Here is a 23744-nt window from a genome sequence, read left to right as displayed (position 1 = left end):
GTAGGCGCAGGGATGGAGTTTACTGTCCGTGGAGCATCGCTGCGACAGGATGGCGCCAACTCCCACATCAGGACGCGTCCACTTCAACGACTAACTGACGGGCGTGTCGGTTGAGAGAGAATCGGTGCGTTGGTGAATCGCCTCTTCAAATCCAGAAACGCTCGATCCGCCTCCGGATTCCACTTGAAGCTCCTGATACTGGAAGTCAAGGCAGTTAACGGAGACGGCCACACGGCTGTAATCCCCGGATGAATCTGCGGTAGAAATTCGCAAACCCCAAAAATCTCTGGAGCTGCAATCTCGTACCGGGCTGGGCCCATTCCAGAACCGCTCTAACCTTCTCCTGGTCCATCCTAATCTCTCCCCTGGAGATGATGTACCCGAGAAAGGATGTCGTGTGGGCGTGAAACTCGCACTTCTCGGCCTTCACGAACAGGCGATTCTCCAACAATCGCTGCAGAACCTGCCGGACATGCTGGACGTGGTCGGAAGGTTCCTTCGAGAAGATCAGAATGTCATCCAGATAAACAAACACAAAGAGACCGATCATATCTCTCAGGGCGTCGTTCACCATACTCTGGAATACCGCTGGAGCATTGGTCAGTCCAAACGGCATCACCTGATACCGAAGTGACCCATCGGTGTATTGAAACCCGTCAACCACTCGTCTCCCTCTCTGATCCGGACCATGTGATACGCATTGCGTGGTCTAGCTTAGTGAACACCGTAGCACCCTGTAAGAGTCGAAGGCAGAACTCATCAAGGGCAGGGGATACTTGTTCTTGACCGTGATGTCATTCAACCCCCGATAATCAATACACGGTCGAGAGAGCCATCCTTCTTACCCACAAAGAAGAATCCTGCCCCCAGGGGTGATGACGAGGACTAACGAGACCAGCAGCTAGGGACTCCTTGATGTAGGTCTCCAAAGCCTCACGTTCAGGGCGGGAGATACTGTATAACCTTCCCTTGGGGTAGACAGCTCCAGGGAACAGGTTGATGGCACAATCATATGGTCGGTGGGAGGGAGTGACAGAGCCTTCTGCTTACTGAACACTTCCCCCAAATCGTGATATGTCTCGGGAACCAGGGACAAATCTGGGGGTTTAACCTCAATCACCTGACTGGGAACCGAATGGGGACAGGCAGTCTTGAGACAGTTAGCATGACAATCAAGGCTCCAACTCGTTACCTTGCCCGTCACCCAATCGAACGTGGGATTGTGTTCCTTCAGCCAGGGTATCCAAGGACCAGAGGAACATGGGAAGGCGGCAGAATGAAGAATGAAATCATCTCCGAATGATTCCCCGACAACAGCATCTTAACCGGTTCAGTCCTCATCGTGATACGTGCCCAGCCTACTGCCGTTCAGAGTGGTCGCTTCAATGGCTTCCGGCAATTGCTCCTGGAAAGCTCCAGCTGTTCCACCAACTCGGCATCAAGAAAGCTTCCATCGGCACCTGAATCGATAAAAGCGTTAATCGCTAAGCTCTGATTCCTGTTCACAAGGGTAGCCGGGAAACGGGGTCTGACAGAGGTATTGAGAGGAGTCGAAACTGGCTCGCTAAAAGTCCTCCCAACTTTAGCGAGCCGCGCGGTTTGACGACCGCCAGGAACAGGTGGCGAGGTAATGTCCCCGAACCACCACAGTAGAGGCAACAGTTAGTCCTACGTCTGAGTTGGCGTTCCTCCTTGGTTAACCCGTGCCGCCCTACTTGCATTGGTTCCGACTCGGGGAGACAGGACCTCTCCACTAATCCTGTGTGGTGGACGATGATCGACGTATTCTGGACCAATCCCGACCCGACTGGAACCTGAGAAGCTGATCGATTGGACGGACCCCATTGCTTCTCCCTCCTTCGGCTCTCGGACTCGATTATCCACCCGAATAGACAAGGCTACCAAGCTGTCCAGGTCACTAGGCTCCGGATAGGAGATCAACTCATCCTTGAGCTGCTCGACAGACCCTGGTAGAAGGCCGCTTGCAGAGACTCCTCATTCCACCCACTCTCCACAGCCAACGTCTTGAACTCGATCACGAAGTCGGCCACGCTGCGAGTTCCTTGGTGAAGCGAAAACAGGCGCCTAGCTGCGTCCCTCCCTCGGACGGAATGGTCGAAAAGCTTCCTCAGCTCGGCCGTGAACCCCGGGTATGAAGCCATGCAGGGGTCTTGTCGTTCCCAAACGGCTGAAGCCCACTCCAGCGCTCGACCACGCAGCAACTCAATCACAAAGGCTATCCTAGCCTTGTCTGTGGCATAAGAGTAGGGCTGTAGATCGAACACTAACCCACACTGCATAAGGAAAGAACGGCATCTTCCCAGCTCCCCCTCATATTTATCCGGCGTCGGAACCTTGGGCTCACGGAAGGACACCGCTCCAGACGCGGCAGGCGAGATGGGTGAAACCGGTAGTGGATCCTCCACCGAAACTTCGCGCTGGTTCTGGACCTCCGTCAGACCGGTAGAAAGGTTCCGAACTGCCAACGACGATCTCCTGTAGCTCCGTGCTACGATGGCCCAACATCTTCTCCTGATGGGTAATGGCATGGCGAACAGAGTCCAGGTCCGCTGGGCTCACGTTTCAGGCCGGATCGTTCTGTCACGAGTTACAAAGCCAGAACCCAGAAGCAGACCAGGACAAGGTAAGTTGAAACGAAGGTGAGTGTTTATTTACAAGTTCAAGAGTGATGCTGAATAATCCAGGGAACAGAGCGGGCGGCGTTGATTAGTTGTTGGGGTGCAGTGGTTGATCAATCGTGGCTCGGCAGCCGCCGACCACCAGGCAGAGGTTGGATGAAGGTTCGGACGAGTGATGTTCATGGCTAACGATCCGGCAGGGGAATGGATGTTAGGCCAGAGCCTAAGAAGGGTGATGATCAGGACCAGGTGTGCAGATTGCTGATGGGATGCAGGTGCGGGAAATCAAGAGAGCTCCCCGGAGCGTTCCAGAACCCTCGGGAAACTGGAGATCACGAGCAGAAAAACTAGTCCACAGACAGGACCCGACTCAGACTGCCGGGATCGTTACAGTACCCCCCTCCGACGAACGCCACCGGGCGGACTCCCCGGAGCGCCAGGATGGAGGCGGTAGAAGTCACGGATGAGGTCAGCATCTAGGATCTGTCGCCGCGGAATCCAACTCCTCTCTTCAGGACCATACCCCTCCCAGTCCACGAGATACTGGAAACCCCGGCCCCGCCGTCTGGAATCCATGATGCGTCGCACCGTGTAGGCAGGACCACCTCCGATCATCCGAGGAGGAGGAGGAGGAGGCGGAGGAGGCAACAGAGGACTGAGGAAAACAGGCTTGAGGCAGGAGACATGAAAGGTGGGATGGACTCTGAGCGTCCTCGGGAGTTTGAGTCGAACTGCCACCGGATTGATCACCTTCTCCACCACAAACGGACCAATGAACTTCGGTAACAACTTCCTAGACTCAGTCCGTAAAGGAAGATCCCGTGTGGCCAACCAGACCCTATCTCCGATGGTATAGGTGGGAGCGGGGATCCGGCGACGATTCGCCTGGAGCTGATACCGGTCCGAAACTCTAAGGAGTGCCTTTCTGGCCCGATGCCAGGTCCGGTGGCAACGACGAATATGGGCCTGAACAGAAGGCACTGAGAGCTCCTTCTCCTGAGAAGGGAACAAGGGGAGGTTGGTAGCCATACAGGCACTGGAAGGGAGACATCCCAGTGGCAGATGTAGGGAGAGTATTGTGGGCATACTCAACCCAAGGCAACTGAGAGACCCAGGAGGTGGGGTTGGAAGAGGCCAGGCAGCGTAGCGTGGATTCCATCTTCTGGTTGGCTCTCTCCGCCTGACCATTAGATTGGGGGTGAAAACCAGATGTGAGACTGACTGTAGCTCCAATGGCCAAACAGAAGGACTTCCAGACAGCAGAGGTAAACTGAGGGCCACGGTCGGAAACGATATCACTGGGCAAACCGTGGACCCTGAAAACCTCCCTAACCAGGATCTCGGACGTCTCGAGGCAGAGGGAAGCTTGGCAATTGGCACAAAGTGGGCGAACTTGCTGAATCTGTCCACGATAGTCAGAACGACCGTGTTCCCCTCAGAAGCGGGCAACCCAGTGACAAAGTCCAGGGCCAGATGCGACCATGGTCGCCGGGGAATAGGAAGGGGGTGAAGTAGTCCAGAGCTGGGCCGATTGGTACTCTTATTCTGCGCACACACTGGACAGGCAGCAACATAACCCCGAGTATCCTCGGCCATGGCAGGCCACCAAAAACGTCTGCGAAGAAACGCCATCGTCCGAGCCACGCCAGGGTGACAAGCCATCTTGCTGGCGTGGGACCATTTGAGGACCGCAGGGGCGAACCGACTCAGGCACAAACAACCGACCGGGTGGACCGTTACGGGACCGGGCTGCGTCCGAAGGGCCGCCATCACCTCCTCCTCAATCTTCCACCAACAGCTCCCACGACGCAGTTCCGGGGGAGAATTGTCTCGGTCTTGGACCCACTCTCCTCCGTCTTGGAGAACATCCGAGACAAGGCGTCCGCCTTGCCGTTCTTAGATCCAGGTCGGAACGTCAGGGAAAAATTGAATCGTCCGAAAAACAACGACCACCTGGCCTGACGGGAGTTGAGACGTCTAGCCGATTGCACGTAAGCAAGATTCTTGTGGTCAGTCCAGACAATAAGCGGTTGCTCCGCCCCTCCAACCAGTGGCGCCACTCCTCCAAGGCAAGTTTCACCGCGAGAAGCTCCCGGTTACCCACATCGTAATTCCTCTCCCGCAGGCGAAAGGCGACGGAGTAGTAGGCGCAGGGATGGAGTTTACTGTCCGTGGAGCATCGCTGCGACAGGATGGCGCCAACTCCCACATCAGACGCGTCCACTTCAACGACGAACTGACGGGCCGTGTCCGGTTGAGAGAGAATCGGTGCGTTGGTGAATCGCCTCTTCAAATCCAGAAACGCTTCGATCCGCCTCCGATTCCCCTGAAGCTCCTGATACTGGAAGTCAAGGCAGTTAACGGAGCGGCCACACGGCTGTAATCCCGGATGAATCTGCGGTAGAAATTCGCAAACCCCAAAAATCTCTGGAGCTGCAATCTCGTACCGGGCTGGGCCCATTCCAGAACCGCTCTAACCTTCTCCTGGTCCATCCTAATCTCTCCCCTGGAGATGATGTACCCGAGAAAGGATGTCGTGTGGGCGTGAAACTCGCACTTCTCGGCCTTCACGAACAGGCGATTCTCCAACAATCGCTGCAGAACCTGCCGGACATGCTGGACGTGGTCGGAAGGTTCCTTCGAGATCAGAATGTCATCCAGATAAACAAACACAAAGAGACCGATCATATCTCTCAGGACGTGCGTTCACCATACTCTGGAATACCGCTGGAGCATTGGTCAGTCCAAACGGCATCACCTGATACTCGAAGTGACCCATCGGTGTATTGAAACCCGTCAACCACTCGTCTCCCTCTCTGATCCGGACCATGTGATACGCATTGCGTAGGTCTAGCTTAGTGAACACCGTAGCACCCTGTAAGAGTCGAAGGCAGAACTCATCAAGGGCAGGGGATACTTGTTCTTGACCGTGATGTCATTCAACCCCCGATAATCAATACACGGTCGAAGAGAGCCATCCTTCTTACCCACAAAGAAGAATCCTGCCCCCAGGGGTGATGACGAGGACGAACGAGACCAGCAGCTAGGGACTCCTTGATGTAGGTCTCCAAAGCCTCACGTTCAGGGCGGGAGATACTGTATAACCTTCCCTTGGGGTAGACAGCTCCAGGGAACAGGTTGATGGCACAATCATATGGTCGGTGGGGAGGGAGTGACAGAGCCTTCTGCTTACTGAACACTTCCCCCAAATCGTGATATGTCTCGGGAACCAGGGACAAATCTGGGGGTTTAACCTCAATCACCTGACTGGGAACCGAATGGGGACAGGCAGTCTTGAGACAGTTAGCATGACAATCAAGGCTCCAACTCGTTACCTTGCCCGTCACCCAATCGAACGTGGGATTGTGTTCCTTCAGCCAGGGGTATCCAAGGACCAGAGGAACATGGGAAGACGGCAGAATGAAGAATGAAATCATCTCCGAATGATTCCCCGACAACAGCATCTTAACCGGTTCAGTCCTCATCGTGATACGTGCCAGCCTACTGCCGTTCAGAGTGGTCGCTTCAATGGCTTCCGGCAATTGCTCCTTGGAAAGCTCCAGCTGTTCCACCAACTCGGCATCAAGAAAGCTTCCATCGGCACCTGAATCGATAAAAGCGTTAATCGCTAAGCTCTGATTCCTGTTCACAAGGGTAGCCGGGAAACGGGGTCTGACAGAGGTATTGAGAGGTCGAAACTGGCTCGCTAAAAGTCCTCCCAACTTTAGCGAGCCGCGCCAGTTTGACGACCGCCGGGAACAGGTGGCGAGGTAATGTCCCGAACCACCACAGTAGAGGCAACAGTTAGTCCCACGTCTGAGTTGGCGTTCCTCCTTGGTTAACCCGTGCCGCCCTACTTGCATTGGTTCCGACTCGGGAGACAGGACCTCTCCACTAATCCTGTGTGGTGGACGATGATCGACGTATTCTGGACCAATCCCCGACCCGACTGGAACCTGAGAAGCTGATCGATTGGACGGACCCCATTGCTTCTCCCTCCTTCGCTCTCGGACCTCGATTATCCACCCGAATAGACAAGGCTACCAAGCTGTCCAGGTCACTAGGCTCCGGATAGGAGATCAACTCATCCTTGAGCTGCTCCGACAGACCCTGGTAGAAGGCCGCTTGCAGAGACTCCTCATTCCACCCACTCTCCACAGCCAACGTCTTGAACTCGATCACGAAGTCGGCCACGCTGCGAGTTCCTTGGTGAAGCGAAAACAGGCGCTAGCTGCGTCCCTCCCTCGGACGGAATGGTCGAAAAGCTTCCCCTCAGCTCGGCCGTGAACCCCGGGTATGAAGCCATGCAGGGGTCTTGTCGTTCCCAAAGCGGCTGAAGCCCACTCCAGCGCTCGACCACGCAGCAACTCAATCACAAAGGCTATCCTAGCCTTGTCTGTGGCATAAGAGTAGGGCTGTAGATCGAACACTAACCCACACTGCATAAGGAAAGAACGGCATCTTCCCAGCTCCCCCTCATATTTATCCGGCGTCGGAACCTTGGGCTCACGGAAGGACACCGCTCCAGACGCGGCAGGCGAGATGGGTGAAACCGGTAGTGGATCCTCCACCGGAAACTCGCGCTGGTTCTGGACCTCCGTCAGACCGGTAGAAAGGTTCCGAACTGCCAACGCGATCTCCTGTAGCTCCGTGCTATGATGGCCCAACATCTTCTCCTGATGGGTAATGGCATGGCGAACAGAGTCCAGGTCCGCTGGGCTCACGTTCAGGCCGGATCGTTCTGTCACGAGTTACAAAGCCAGAACCCAGAAGCAGACCAGGACAAGGTAAGTTGAAACGAAGGTGAGTGTTTATTTACAAGTTCAAGAGTGATGCTGAATAATCCAGGGAACAGAGCGGGCGGCGTTGATTAGTTGTTGGGGTGCAGTGGTTGATCCAATCGTGGCTCGGCAGCCCCACCACCAGGCAGAGGTTGGATGAAGGTTCGGACGAGTGATGTTCATGGCTAAGCGATCCGGCAGGGAATGGATGTTAGGCCAGAGCCTAAGAAGGGTGATGATCAGGACCAGGTGTGCAGATTGCTGATGGGATGCAGGTGCGGAAATCAAGAGAGCTCCCCGGAGCGTTCCAGAACCCTCGGGAAACTGGAGATCACGAGCAGAAAAACTAGTCCACAGACAGGACCCGACTCAGACTGCCGGGATCGTTACACCCAATGGACCCTGGTCAATAGTAGTGGACTATAAATGTAAGAAGGGTGTGATTTGGGACACAGTCTGAGACTGTTGTTGTGTCTCTACTATATGTTTGTATCCCAAATTGGCACCCTATTCCCTATATAGTGCACCACCTTGGACCAGGGCCTTGCACTATGTAGGGAAAAGGGGGCTGTATTAGAAGGTGATTGAGAAACGTTGATTGACTTAAAACAATACATTTTTAAATGTGTAACATTTTTTTTTGTCTCATCTACTAGTCACTGTGCGTCCCAAATAGCACCCTATTCCCTATATAGTGCACTACTTTTGACCAGAGCCCATAGAGCTCTATATAGGGGAAATAGGGTACCATTTACAGACCGACGCGTTCCATAAACACCTGGTTTATCTTAGTTTTATTTTATACCTAAATGAGGGTTGTATTCATTAGGACACACTGTAGCAGAACATTTTGCAACGGAAAATGAAAGCGAGCATTTCTTATTGGACATGTTTTGGAGTCTGTTTTCTTCCTGCCGATTGATATAGAGAGAGGACAGAAGAGTGAGGACGATCTCTACTGCCAGTATGACTGTGTCCTGTGTCCTGTGTCCTGTGTCCTGTGCCCTGTGTCCTGTGTCCTGTGTCCTGTGTCCTGTGCCCTGTGCCCTGTGTCCTGTGTCCTGTGTCCTGTGTCCTGTGCCCTGTGTCCTGTGTCCTGTGTCCTGTGTCCTGTGCCCTGTGTCCTGTGTCCCGTGTCCCGTGTCCCGTGCCCCGTGCCCCGTGCCCCGTGTCCTGTGCCCTGTGTCCCGTGTCCCGTGTCCCGTGTCCCGTGTCCCGTGTCCCGTGCCCCGTGTCCCGTGCCCTGTGTCCCGTGTCCCGTGTCCCGTGTCCCGTGTCCCGTGTCCTGTGTCCTGTGCCCTGTGTCCTGTGTCCTGTGCCCTGTGTCCTGTGTCCTGTGTCCTGTGTCCTGTGTCCTGATGACAGTCATAGTCCGGTTAACTACCAACACTTTGTTCAGTGGCTCTTTTATCCAGTCTTTTATCAGGCCTCTGTATCCCCCTGTAAGTCAGTCCAGGTAATGTAACATTATTCCAGAAACACCCTCTGTATCCCCCTGTAAGTCAGTCCAGGTAATGGAACATTATTCCAGAAACACCCTTTGTGTCCAGGTAATGTAACATTATTCCAGAAACACCCTTTGTATCCCCCTGTAAGTCAGTCCAGGTAATGGAACATTATTCCAGAAACACCCTTTGTGTCCAGGTAATGTAACATTATTCCAGAAACACCCTTTGTATCCCCCTGTAAGCCAGTCCAGGTAATGTAACATTATTCCAGAAACACCCTTTGTGTCCAGGTAATGTAACATTATTCCAGAAACACCCTTTGTATCCCTATGTAAGCCAGTCCAGGTAATGTAACATTATTCCAGAAACACACAACCACACCACACCAACAACACACACACAACCTGTTTTAACTAGCACAGCACATCCGCTTGCTAAATTAACTCATGTCATTTCACTGTTTTGATACCTTTCTACTTTTTAAATACCGTCCTGTTGTCCCCTAAACCTCCCCTGCTGCCCTCTACCCACCGTCCTGTTGTCCCCTAAACCTCCCCTGCTGCCCTCTACCCACCGTCCTGTTGTCCCCTAAACCTCCCCTGCTGTCCCCTACCCACCGTCCTGTTGTCCCCTAAACCTCCCCTGCTGCCCTCTCACCCACCGTCCTGTTGTCCCCTAAACCTCCCCTGCTGCCCCTCCTACCCACCATCCTGTTGTCCCCTAAACCTCCCCTGCTGCCCTCTACCCACCGTCCTGTTGTCCCCTAAACCTCCCCTGCTGCCCTCTACCCACCGTCCTGTTGTCCCCTAAACCTCCCCTGCTGCCCTCTACCCACCGTCCTGTTGTCCCCTAAACCTCCCCTGCTGCCCTCTACCCACCCGTCCTGTTGTCCCCTAAACCTCCCCTGCTGCCCTCTACCCACCGTCCTGTTGTCCCCTAAACCTCCCCCTGCTGCCCTCTACCCACCCCGTCCTGTTGTCCCCTAAACCTCCCCTGCTGCCCTCTACCCACCGTCCTGTTGTCCCCTAAACCTCCCCTGCTGCCCTCTACCCACCGTCCTGTTGTCCCCCTAAACCTCCCCTGCTGCCCTCTACCCACCGTCCTGTTGTCCCCTAAACCTCCCCTGCTGCCCCCTACCCCCCGTCCTGTTGTCCCCTAAACCTCCCCTGCTGCCCTCTACCCACCGCCCTGTTGTCCCTAAACCTCCCCTGCTGCCCTCTACCCACCGTCCCTGTTGTCCCCTAAACCTCCCCCTGCTGCCCTCTACCCCCCGTCCTGTTGTCCCCTAAACCTCCCCTGCTGCCCTCTACCCCCCGTCCTGTTGTCCCCTAAACCTCCCCTGCTGCCCTCTACCCACCGTCCTGTTGTCCCCCTAAACCTCCCCTGCTGCCCCCCTACCCACCGTCCTGTTGTCCCCCTAAACCTCCCCTGCTGCCCTCTACCCACCGTCCTGTTGTCCCTAAACCTCCCCTGCTGCCCCCTACCCCCGTCCTGTTGTCCCCTAAACCTCCCCTGTTGCCCTCTACCCACCGTCCTGTTGTCCCCTAAACCTCCCCTGCTGCCCTCTACCCACCGTCCTGTTGTCCCCTAAACCTCCCCTGCTGCCCCCTACCCACCGTCCTGTTGTCCCCCTAAACCTCCCCTGCTGCCCTCTACCCACCGTCCTGTTGTCCCCTAAACCTCCCCTGCTGCCCTCTACCCACCGTCCTGTTGTCCCCTAAACCTCCCCTGCTGCCCTCTACCCACCGTCCTGTTGTCCCCTAAGCCTCCCCTGCTACCCTCTACCCACCGTCCTGTTGTCCCTAAACCTCCCCTGCTGCCCTCTCCCACCGTCCTGTTGTCCCCTAAACCTCCCCTGCTGCCCTCTACCCACCGTCCTGTTGTCCCTGAGTCTGTCTCTACATGCAGGTTATAGGGTAGCAGTTGGCTGGTGCAGGTTATAGGTAGCAGTTGGCTGGGGTGCAGGTTATAGGAGTAACAGTTGGCTGGGGTGCAGGTTATAGGGTAGCAGTTGGCTAGGGTGCAGGATTATAGGTAACGTTGGCTGGGGTGCAGGTTATAGGGTGCAGTTGGCTGAGTGCAGGTTATGGGGTTAGCAGTTGGCTGGGTGCGTTATAGGGAGCAGTTGGCTGGGGTGCAGGTTATAGGGTAGCAGTTGGCTGGGGTGCAGGTTATAGGGTAGCAGTTGGCTGGGGTGCAGGCATATTCTCTGGATATTCCATGGATCAGAAAATATCCAATAAAACGTATTTTCTGTAACTGACTTTGATATTGCTTATGCTGTGATATATATTTATTTAACACTCCACGGTCCACAATTATATTAGTTTTTCTTTCTCAAAGTAGTTTTATAGCCATGTGACATACAGTGAGGGGAAAAAAGTATTTGATCCCCTGCTGATTTTGTACGTTTGCCCACTGACAAAGACATGATCAGTCTATAATTTTAATGGTAGGTTTATTTGAACAGTGAGAGACAGAATAACAACAAAAAAATCCAGAAAAACGCATGTCAAAAATGTTATAAATTGATTTGCATTTTAATGAGGGAAATAAGTATTTGACCCCTCTGCAAAACATGACTTAGTACTTGGTTACAAAACCCTTGTTGGCAATCAGAGGTCAGACGTTTCTTGTAGTTGGCCACCAGGTTTGCACACATCTCAGGAGGGATTTTGTCCCACTCCTCTTTGCAGATCTTCTCCAAGTCATTATGGTTTCGAGGCTGACGTTTGGCAACTCGAACCTTCAGCTCCCTCCACAGATTTTCTATGGGATTAAGGTCTGGAGACTGGCTAGGCCACTCCAGGACCTTAATGTGCTTCTTGTTGAGCCTCTCCTTTGTTGCCTTGGCCGTGTGTTTTGGGTCATTGTCATGCTGGAATACCCATCCACGACCCATTTTCAATGCCCTGGCTGAGGGAAGGAGGTTCTCACCCAAGATTTGACGGTACATGGCCCCGTCCATCGTCCCTTTGATGCGGTGAAGTTGTCCTGTTCCCTTAGCAGAAAAACAACCCCAAAGCATAATGTTTCCACCTCCATGTTTGATGGTGGGGATGGTGTTCTTGGGGTCATAGGCAGCATTCCTCCTCCTCCAAACACAGCGAGTTGAGTTGATAACCCAAGATATACTGAACAGAAATATAAATGCAACATATTAAGTGTTAGTCCCATGTTTCATGAGCTGAAAGAACATATCCCAGAAATGTTCCATACGTGCAAAAAGCTTATTTCTCAAAAATCTGGTGCACAAATGTGTTTATATCCCTGTTAGTGAACATTTTTCCTTTGTCAAGATAATCCATCCACCTGACAGGTGTGGTATATCAAGAGCTGATTAAACAGCATGATCATTACACAGGTGCACCTTGTGCTGGGGACAATAAAAGGACACTAAAATGTGCAAAATTTGTCACACAACACAATGCCACAGATGGCTCAAGTTTTGAGTGAGCGTTCAATTGGCATGCTGATTGCAGGGAATGTCCAGCAGAGCTGTTGCCAGATAATTTAATGTTAATTTCTCTACCATAAGCCGCCTCCAACATCGTTATAGAGAATTAGGCAGTATGTTCAACCACCCTCACAACTGCAGACCACGTGTAACCACGCCAGCCCAGGACCTCCACATCCAGCTTCTTCACCTGCGGGATCGTCTGAGACCAGCCACCCTGACAGCTGATGAAACTGTGGGGTTTGCACAACGGAAGGATGTCTGCACAAACTGTAGAAACCGTCTCTGGGAAGCTCATCTGCGTGCTCATGCGTCTCACCAGGGTCTTGACCTGACTGCAGTTTGGCGTCGTAAACCGACTTCAGTGCGTAAATGCTCACCTTCGATGGCCACTGGCACGCTGGAAGAATATAAGAATATGCCATTTAGCAGACGCTTTTATCCAAAGCGACTTACAGTCATGCGTGCATACATTTTTGTGTATGGGTGGTCCCGGGGATCGAACCCACTACCTTGGCGTTACAAGCGCCGTGCTCTACCAGCTGAGCTCTTCACGGATGAATCCCGGTTTTAACTGTCAGATGGCAGACAGCGTGTACGGCGTCGTGTGGGCGAGTGGTTTGCTGATGTCAACGTTGTGAACAGAGTGCCCCATGGTGGTGGTGGGGTTATGGTATGGGCAGGCATCAGCTACGGACAACGAACACAATTGCATTTTATCGATTGCAATTTGAATGCACAGAGAAACCGTGATGAGATACTGAGGCCCATTGTCGTGCCATTCATCCACCGCCATCACCTCACGTTTCAGCATGATAATGCACTGCCACATGTCGCAAGGATCTGTACACAATTCCAGGAAGATGAAAATGTCCCAGTTCTTCAATGGCCTGCATACTCACCAGACATGTCACCCCCATTGAGCATGTTTGGGATGCTCTGGATCTACGTGTACAACAGCGTGTTCCAGTTCCCGCCAATATCCAGCAACTTCGCACAGCCATTGAAGAGGAGTGGGACAACATTCCACAGGCCACAATCAACAGCCTGATCAACTCTATGCGAAGGAGATGTGTCGCTGCATGAGGCAAATGGTGGTCACACCAGATACTGACTGGCTTTCTGATCCACGCCCAACCTTTTTCAAGGTATCCGTGACCAACAGATGCATATCTTTATTCCCAGTCATGTGAAATCCATAGATTAGGGCCTAATGACTTAATTTCAATTGACAGCAGTAGGGGTGTGTGGGTAAAATGCCATATTACATGTGATAATTGCTTTATTTGCTCTCTAACCTGTTAGTTCATATGCCGTGATTTGACCTATGGCCGAGACAATAAGAAGACAGTGGCAGAATAAATTCAACCACACCTTTTTGTTTTATCACAAAACCGGAGAGCAACCTCTGTCCGGTGGAGTCCACAAAGCATATCCCATGTAACAGACAGTTACATGACCTGCAGCATGGTCAAGCAAGGTAATGTTTCCGACATTTTCGGACCACTAAACAACTATTGATTCAGAACCACAGAGAGTTACCACAAGTCACAAAGAAAACAGGAGCTGCCTCCACTATTCCAGCACCATTTCAACATCATCAAATCACCTTTGCTTAGTCTAATACAGTGACAACTAAAAGATACCAAAAACTATTTAGTCCAGTCAACGTAAGCTAAATATGATGTAGCTGTCCATGGTTCTGATGTCCTCACTCTACTTATAGAGAAACGCCATCCTCTTTCATGTTGCCTAAACGGTCTATCACTCTGTCATACAGTACACGGATATAGTTTTTGTTGTCCTAGGCTACCTGGCTAAAATGCTTTCTCGCTAGCCTAACTTCCTTTCATGGGCAACGTTAGCTAGTTAACGTTAGCATACATGTTGAAATTCCACAGTCTCAGGCCAGGGGTACAATGTGTGGTTGGATCAGAATCACCGTTATAATCGTTGGCCAGTACGGAGAATTAAGTAAAACCACAAGTCCAAATCTCCATCCATGGCTAATTTAGGAAAGTGATGATTTTAGCTAGCTAGCCAGCCACTGGACACAATGACAGAGATGCAACAATTCAAGCTTGTGATGTGATTGGTGTGAAGCCAAATCCCTTGGTGTGCCAGGACCATTCACAGCTGAGCGCGCTCAGTTTAGCTCAACGCTGATTGGCTATTATTTAATTGTTAAAATGTTTTGTTCATTCAGATGATTTCGCCAGTGAGATACATTCAACCTCTTGCTAATTTAAGGACATTTTATGAAACAGAGAGACGAAAGCTCAATTATTTAGTATGTTTTTTGTCGTTGTTTCTTGGTAAAGTTTTTTTTGGGGAAGCCTGGCTTCATGAATACACGCCACTGGCGAACAGCCCGCTACATTGACTTGACGGTCAGCAAAGACCTTGGATGAACCCGACTGGAGTCGCATCAGACCCTGTTCAACTACCAGGAAACATCGGCCTCATCCTACTAGAATCTCCAACCACACAAAAACCAGTAACCTAGGATCAGAATGTGCCTTGGCTTGCTGATCGCATCGGCCTATGAGGCAGTGTGAGACAAAACGTTGCAATTAAACAACTTTTTTTTTAATGATACATTATTTTCACACATTGAGTGCTGGCTGGCAAAACAGTAGCCTTATTCCAAACAGCAACCCTGTTTTAGACTTATGAGGAGAATGAAGTACTGTATAAAAACATTTAGACGACCGAACATTCTGACCGGATGCCAACAGAAGAATGAGATAGTATATTCATATGTTATAGTATATTCATATATTATAGTACATTCATATATTATAGTATATTCATATGTTATAGTATATTCATATATTATAGTATATTCATATATTATAGTATATTCATATGTTATAGTACATTCATATATTATAGTACATTCATATATTATAGTATATTCATATGTTATAGTACATTCATATATTATAGTATATTCATATATTATAGTATATTCTAGTCTACATTATACATGTGAATAAACACAACATAATATATATAAGCCAATCAAGAGCCAGTAGAGTTTGGATATACCAACAGACAAGCAGACATTTGAACATGTAATAAAGGTTACATCCCAAATGACACCCTATTCCCTAATCTAGTGCACTACGTTTGACCAGCGCCCTGTGGGCCTCGGCAGAAGTAGTGCACTATAATGCACCTACAAAATCACAATAATGTTTGCGAAGCATAGAGGCATTTTTCATATATAACTCTAGTGCGGGGATGCACAGCCTTATTGACCATGTTAAGTAATAGTATATATACAATATTAGACCTTGTTGTTTTTAGTTTTGACATCCAGCATTTAGTTCAGTCTTTATCGTCCAGAGAACATATTACATTAGCCCTGTATTACTGTTAGGAGAGGAGGAGGAACAGGAGGGAGGAGACAGAGGAGGGGAGAGGAGAGGGAGGAGGTAGAGAGGAGAGGAGAGGGAGGAGGAGACGGAGGGAGGGGAGGAGGGAGAGGAGGGAGGGAGAGGAGAGGAGAGGAGAGGAGAGGAGAGGAGGGAGAGGAGAAAGAGAAGGGAGAGGAGAGGGAGGAGGTAGAGGGAGAGGAGAGGAGGGAGGAGACAGAGGAGGGGAGAGGAGAGGAGAGGAGAGGAGAGAGAGGAGAGGGAGAGGAGAGAGAGGGGGGGAGGGAGAGGAGGAGAGGGAGAGGGGGGAGAGAGGAGGAGAGGAGAGGGAGAGAGAGAGGGAGAGGAGAGGGAGAGGAGAGGGAGAGGAGGAGGAGGGAGGAGAGGAGAGGAGGGAGGAGGGAGAGGAGAGGGAGAGGAGGAGAGGGAGAGGGAGGGGAGAGGAGAGGGAGAGGGGAGAGGAGGGGGGAGAGGAGGGAGGGGAGAGGAGAGGGAGAGAGAGGAGAGGAGAGAGAGGAGAGGAGAGGGAGAGGAGAGGAGAGGAGAGGAGAGGAGAGGAGGAGAGAAGAGGAGGGAGGGGAGAGGAGAGGAGGAGGGAGGAGAGGAGGAGGGAGAGGGGAGGAGGGGAGAGGAGAGGAGGGAGGAGAGGAGAGGGAGAGGAGAGGAGAGGAGAGGAGGAGGGAGAGGAGAGGGAGGGGAGAGGGAGAGGAGGGAGGGAGAGGGGAGCAGAGGAGGAGGCGAGAGAGAGGGAGGGGAGAGGAGAGAGAGGTAGAGAGGAGAGGAGAGGGGAGGAGACAGAGGAGGGGAGAGGAGAGGAGGTAGAGAGGAGGGAGAGGAGAGGAGGGAGGAGACAGAGGAGGGGAGGGGAGAGGAGAGGGGAGCAGAGGAGGGAGGGAGAGGAGGGAGGGAGAGGGAGAGGGAGGTAGAGAGGAGGGAGGAGAGAGGAGGAGGTAGGGAGGAGGAGGGGAAGTGGTAGGGGAGGGGGAGGAGAGGAGGGGGGAGGTAGAGAGGGGGAGTAGAGGGAGGGGGAGGTAGAGAGGAGGAGGAGGTAGGGAGGAGGGGGAGGTAGAGGAGGAGGAGGTAGAGGGAGGGAGGTAGAGAGGGGGGAGGTAGAGAGGAGGGGGAGGTAGAGGGGGGGTAGAGAGGAGGGGGGAGGTAGAGAGAGGGGGAGGTAGAGGGGGGGGAGAGGTAGAGAGGAGGGAGAGGCAGAGAGGAGGGGAGGAGGATATTGATTAGGTTGGCTCTGTCAGACCTAGTTAGGCCAGGAAAGAGAGTTTGGGGGGGGAAGAGAGGGAGGAGAGGGAGGGTCTGGGGCTGAGAGGGTCTGAGGGAGAGCAGGGTGGTGAGGGGGGACAAGGGAGAAAGGTCTGACCCTTAAAACCAGGAAGAGAGGGTAGAGGAGGAGAGGGATTCAGGGCTGACCGGTGCATATGCGGTCCTGCATGTGTGTGTCCGTGTGAGGGTGTGTGTTCGGGGTGTTTGAGTCGGTAGTGCAGGCGGAGGCTGTCTCGGCGCTTGGCGCTGTAAGGGCAGAGGTCGCAGGTGAAAGGTCGCTCCCCAGTGTGAACACGCACGTGTTCTATCAGCTTATTGGCTGTTCGGGCCAGGTGTCCACACCTCTCGCAGCGGTACTGGTTGCCCTGACGATGACACCTGACGTGGGTCTGGAGCTCCGGTTGCCCCAGAAACGACCTTTGGCAGATGCGGCAGCGGTGCTGATCCGTCGTCGAGTGCGACGAGCGCATGTGTGTTACCATGGAGACAGGCCGACTGGTGGAGAACGCACAGAGAGGGCACCTGGGGGCAGAAAACAAGGTAAGAGAACACACATTAACACACACATATAGGGGACACACACACATGCACATACATAAACACACACACACAAGCAGTCACAGTGTGTATAGCTAGACTGCAGAGGGAGGGAGAGAGGTTGGCGAACAGCTAACCTACTGCAGGAGGGAGATGGGTTAGCGAGAACAGCTAACCTACTGCAGAGGGAGGGAGAGAGGTTAGAGAGAACAGCTAACCTACTGCAGAGGGAGGGAGAGAGGTTAGCGAGAACAGCTAACCTACTGCAGAGGGAGGGAGATGGGTTAGCGAGAACAGCTAACCTACTGCAGAGGGAGGGAGAGAGGTTAGCCTAATGCAGAGGGAGGGAGAGGGTTTAGAGAGAACAGCTAACTTACTGCAGAGGGAGGGAGAGGGTTTAGAGAGAACAGCTAACCTACTGCAGAGGGAGGGAGAGAGGTTAGCCTAATGCAGAGGGAGGGAGAGGGTTTAGAGAGAACAGCTAACTTACTGCAGAGGGAGGGAGAGGGTTTAGAGAGAACAGCTAACCTACTGCAGAGGGAGGGAAATGGTTTAGAGAGAACAGCTAACCTACTGCAGAGGGAGGGAAATGGTTTAGAGAGAACAGCTAACCTACTGCAGAGGGAGGGAAATGGTTTAGAGAGAACAGCTAACCTACTGCAGAGGGAGGGAAATGGTTTAGAGAGAACAGCTAACCTACTGCAGAGGGAGGGAAATGGTTTAGAGAGAACAGCTAACCTACTGCAGAGGGAGGGAGAGGGTTTAGAGAGAACAGCTAACCTACTGCAGAGGGAGGGAGAGGGGTTAGAGAGAACAGCTAACCTACTGCAGAGGGAGGGAGAGGGGTTAGAGATAACAGCTAACCCTACTGCAGGGGGGGAGTTAGAGAGAACAGCTAACCTACTGCAGGGGGGGGTTAGAGAGAACAGCTAACCTACTGCAGAGGGAGGGAGAGAGGTTAGAGGGTAACAGCTAACCTACTGCGGGGGAGTTAGAGAACAGCTAACCTACTGCAGGGGGGAGTTAGAGAGAACAGCTAACTCACGGCAGGGGGTTAGAGAGAACAGCCAACCTACGGCAGGGGTTAGAGAAGCAGCCAACCTACGGCAGGGGGGTTAGAGAACAGCTAACCTACTGCAGGGGGGAGTTAGAGAGAACAGCTAACCTACTGCAGGAGAGGGTTAGAGAGAACAGCTACACCGTACACACTGACTAACTATAACATACTGCAAAGGGAAGAGAGGAGAGGAGGGAGAGGAGAGGGAGAGGAGAGGAGGAGGGAGAGGGAGAGGAGAGAGGGAGGAGAGAGAGGAGAGGAGAGGAGGAGGAGGGGGGGAGAGGGAAGAGGAGAGAGAGGGAGAGGAGAGGAGGGGAGGGGAGGGGAGGGGAGAGGGAGGAAGAAAAGTGATTGTAATGAAAAATATATGATGATGATGATGTCACTTACATTTAAATAGCCCCTCCCATCAGTACTGTGGCCCACAGCCCTTCATACACCCTGCAGAACAGAATCACCACCTCAGAGAGAGGACACACACACACACACAGGCCAAAACACACACACACAGGCCAAAACACACACACACACACAGGCCAAAACACACACACACACAGGCCAAAACACACACACACAGGCCAAAACACACACACACACAGGCCAAAACACACACACACACAGGCCAAAACACACACACACACACAGGCCAAAACACACACACACACAGGCCAAAACACACACACACACAGGCCAAAACACACACACACAGGCCAAAACACACACACACACAGGCCAAAACACACACACACACACAGGCCAAAACACACACACACACACAGGCCAAAACACACACACACACACAGGCCAAAACACACACACACAGGCCAAAACACACACACACAGGCCAAAACACACACATACTAGACTACCTACACCACAACATCACTGTACTCTACTCCAAACCCACAAAACAGGAAGTCTGAGACAGAGAGGAGGAAGAGGAGAGGGTGACTGGTGACCAGAGGAAGGGCGAGGGGAGGAGGTAGAGGTACTGAAGGGTTAGGATAGAGGAGAAAGCAATAAGGTAAGGCAGTAGTATACACTGGTCAGTTAGTTAGTTAACCAGTAGTCAGTTAGCTAGTTAGTTAGTCAGTCAGTTAACCAGTAGTTAGTCAGTCAGTTAGTTAGTTAACCAGTAGTCAGTTAGCTAGTTAGTTAGTCAGTCAGTTAACCAGTAGTTAGTCAGTCAGTTAGCTAGTTAGTCAGTCAGTTAACCAGTAGTTTGTCAGTCAGTTGAATTAGTTAATCAGTAGTCAGTTAGCTAGTTAGTTAGTCAGTCAGTTAACCAGTAGTTAGTCAGTCAGTTAGTTAGTTAACCAGTAGTCAGTTAGCTAGTTAGTTAGTCAGTCAGTTAACCAGTAGTTAGTCAGTCAGTTAGCTAGTTAGTCAGTCAGTTAACCAGTAGTTTGTCAGTCAGTTAGTTAGTTAACCAGTAGTCAGTTAGCTAGTTAGTTAGTCAGTCAGTTAACCAGTAGTTAGTCAGTCAGTTAGCTAGTTAGTCCGTCAGTTAACCAGTAGTTAGTCAGTCAGTTAGTTAGTTAACCAGTAGTCAGTTAGCTAGTTAGTTAGTCAGTCAGTTAACCAGTAGTTAGTCAGTCAGTTAGCTAGTTAGTCAGTCAGTTAACCAGTAGTTTGTCAGTCAGTTAGTTAGTTAACCAGTAGTCAGTTAGTTAGTCAGTCAGTTAACCAGTAGTTAGTCAGTCAGTTAGCTAGTTAGTTAGTCAGTCAGTTAACCAGTAGTTAGTCAGTCAGTCAGTTAGTTAACCAGTAGTCAGTTAGCTAGTTAGTTAGTCAGTCAGTTAACCAGTAGTTAGTCAGTCAGTCAGTTAGTTAACCAGTAGTCAGTTAGCTAGTTAGTTAGTCAGTCAGTTAACCAGTAGTCAGTCAGTCAGTTGGTTAAAAGTTAGTTAAACAGTAGTCAGTCAGTCAGTTAGTTATTAAAGTTAGTTAAACAGTAGTCAGTCAGTCAGTTAGTTAGTCAACCAGTAGTTAGTTAGTTAGTGGTTAACCCTGACCTGAGCTCTCCAGATTGTGGGCCGTCTCTTCCGTCAGGTAAGTCTTTGGGGGTGTGGCCTCCCAACAGGTGTGTCTGTAGATAGTCCCGCTCCCGCCTCTCCAGGTGTATGTGTGGAGAGCTGGTGTGAGCCTCATCGCTCGCTCCTCACTGGTGGGTGGTCACACACTGCAGCGAGAGTGAAAGCGTCACGCTCCCATTCGCTGTGCTCCGTCATGTGACCAAGGAACAGGCTCCGCCCCTCCAGCTCGAACCCGCACACGTGACACCTAAAGGGGAGGGGCAATGATGTCATCATAGAGAATATGTGTGTGTGTGTGTGTGTGTGTGTGTGTGTGTGTGTGTGAGAGAGTTACCTGTAGTAGTAGTTGAAGCCGGTGGTGTGTGTCTCAGCTGTGTGTGAGTGTGTGTGTGTGTGTGAGTGTGTGTGTGTGTGTGTGTGTGTGTGTGTGAGAGAGAGTTACCTGTAGTAGTAGTTGACCGGTGGTGTGTGTCTCAGCTGTGTGTAGTGTGTGTGTGTGTGTGTGTGTGTGTGTGTAAGAGAGTTACCTGTAGTAGTAGTTGAAGCCGGTGGTGTGTGTCTCAGCTGTGTGTGAGGCTAGGTGATGGTTGAGGGTTCCTCTGACACTGGGCTTGGTGCGAACACACAGGACATATATGCCTAGCTGACTACTGGGAGAGGAGGGAGGAGGGGAGAGAGAGAGAGAGAGAGGGAGAGTAGGAGGGAGAGAGGGGGTGGGGAGAGTAGGGAGGGGAGAGAGAGGGGGTGGGGAAGTAGGAGGGAGAGAGAGAGGGTGGGGAGAGTAGGAGGAGAGAGGGGTGGGGAGAGTAGGAGGGAGAGAGAGAGGTGGGGAGAGTAGGAGGGAGAGAGAGAGTAGAGAGGGGGAGAGAGAGAGGTGGGGAGAGAGGAGGGGGAGAGAGAGAGAGGGTGGGGAGAGTAGGAGGAGAGAGAGAGAGGGTGGGGAGAGTAGGGAGGGGAGAGAGAGAGGGTGGGGGAGAGTAGGAGGGAGATAGAGAGGGAGAGAGTATGAGTGAAAGAGGGAGAGTATTTGCATTTTACATTTTAGTCATTTAGCAGACGCTCTTATCCAGAGCGACTTACAGTTAGTTATTTTCATACTGGTCCCCGTGGGAATCGAACCCCACACAACCCTGGCGTTAAACGCCATGCCTCTACAACTGAGCTACACCAGGACTACGAGAGAGAAAGAGGAGAGAGAGAGTGGGGAGAGCGGGGAGAGAGAGAGCGGGGAGGGAATCAATCAACCACTGACAAGAGAAGAGTCAATACAAACAGATGAGGAGAGGACAGGAGAAGGGAGGGGAGGAGTGGGGAGAGTAAATGGGTGATGGTAGTAGAACAGGTGATGGTAGTAGAACAGGTGATGATAGTAGAACAGGTGATGGTAGTAGAACAGGTGATGATGGTAGTAGAACAGGTGATGATGGTAGTAGAACAGGTGATGGTAGTAGAACAGGTGATGGTAGTAGAACAGGTGATGGTAGTAGAACAGGTGATGGTAGAAGAACAGGTGATGATGATAGTAGAACAGGTGATGGTAGTAGAACAGGCTATGGTAGTAGAACAGGTGATGGTAGTAGAACAGGTGATGGTAGTAGAACAGGTGATGGTAGTAGAACAGGTGATGATGGTAGTAGAACAGGTGATGGTAGTAGAACAGGTGATGGTAGTAGAACAGGTGATGGTAGTAGAACAGGTGATGGTAGAAGAACAGGTGATGATAGTAGAACAGGTGATGGTAGTAGAACAGGTGATGGTAGTAGAACAGGTGATGGTAGAAGAACAGGTGATGATAGTAGAACAGGTGATGATAGTAGAACAGGTGATGGTAGTAGAACAGGCTATGGTAGTAGAACAGGTGATGGTAGTAGAACAGGTGATGGTAGTAGAACAGGTGATGGTAGTAGAACAGGTGATGATAGTAGAACAGGGGATGGTAGTAGAACAGGGGATGGTAGTAGAACAGGTGATGGTAGTAGAACGGGTGAGGAGAGTAGAAGAGAGGGAGGGGGTAAGATGGAGAGGGGAGTAAGATAGAGAGGGAGGAGGGTAAGATAGAGGGAGGAGGGGAAGATAGAGAGGGAGGAGGGGAAGATAGAGAGGGAGGAGGGGGAAGATAGAGAGGAGAGGAAGATAAAGGAGGTGATATTTGTAAACAAAAGTGCTCTGCTATCTTCTGTCTACAGGCTTTTATTGTTGTATTGACCCAACAGGACCTGCATCCCAAATGGTACCATATTCCTACATAGGGCCCAACAGTGGTTCCCCTCCCGTGGAGGGCTGGTGGGTCCCCTACCATGGAGGGCGGCTGAGTGGGTCCCCCTACCATGGAGGCTGAGTCGGTTCCCCTACCATGGAGGGCTGGTGGGTTCCCTACATGGAGGGCTGAGTGGGTCCCCCTACTGCATGGAGGGCTGAGTGGGTCCCCCTACCATGGAGGGCTGAGTGGGTCCCCCCTACCATGGGAGGGCTGAGTGGGTTCCCCTACTCATGGAGGGCTGGTGGGTCCCCCTACCATGGAGGGCTGAGTGGGTCCCCTACCATGGAGGGCTGAGTGGGTCCCCCCTACCATGGAGGGCTGGTGGGTCCCCTACCATGGAGGGCTGAGTGGGTTCCCCTACCGTGGGAGGGCTGAGTGGGTCCCCCTACCATGGAGGAGCTGATGGGTTCCCCTACCATGGAGGGCATGAGTGGGTTCCCCTACCATGGAGGGCTGAGTGGGTTCCCCTACCATGGAGGGCTGAGTGGGTTCCCCTACCATGGAGGGCTGAGTGGGTTCCCCTACCATGGAGGGCTGAGTGGGTTCCCCTACCATGGAGGGCTGAGTGGGTTCCCCTACCATGGAGGGCTGAGTGGGTTCCCCTACCATGGAGGGAGCTGAGTGGGTTCCCCTACCAGTGGAGGGCTGAGTGGGTTCCCCTACCATGGAGGGCTGAGTGGGTTCCCCCTACCATGGAGGACTAGTGGGTTCCCCTACCATGGAGGGCTGAGTGGGTTCCCCTACCACTTGGAGGGCTGAGTGGGCCCCTACCATGGAGGGCTGAGTGGGTTCCCCTACCATGCTGTGGCTTGTCTGTGGAGGGCTGAGTGGGGTCCCGCTGGTCCGGGGGGGTAGACTGCTTCTCCACCACAGG

The 23744-nt window shown here is 52.1% G+C and overlaps 1 protein-coding gene across 1 annotated transcript; it reads right to left on the bottom strand.

Annotated features, from left to right (window-relative positions):
* Positions 1-17077: 17077 nt before the first annotated feature.
* LOC123490467 (protein krueppel-like) lies at positions 17078-20670 on the bottom strand (the record flags this gene model as incomplete). The annotated part of the gene is made up of 2 exons (XM_045220504.1): positions 20590-20670; positions 17078-17502 (listed from the first exon to the last, which is right to left on the bottom strand). A coding segment is annotated over exon 2 (385 nt), but the record flags the coding sequence as incomplete, so codon positions are not given.
* Positions 20671-23744: the final 3074 nt, after the last annotated feature.

The sequence above is a fragment of the Coregonus clupeaformis genome, unplaced genomic scaffold (assembly GCF_020615455.1).
Source record: "Coregonus clupeaformis isolate EN_2021a unplaced genomic scaffold, ASM2061545v1 scaf4071, whole genome shotgun sequence".
In the NCBI taxonomy this organism is placed as follows: Eukaryota; Metazoa; Chordata; class Actinopteri; order Salmoniformes; family Salmonidae; genus Coregonus; species Coregonus clupeaformis.
The sequence above is the reverse complement of the archived record's forward strand: the minus strand, read 5'-3'. Positions and strand labels throughout refer to the sequence as shown.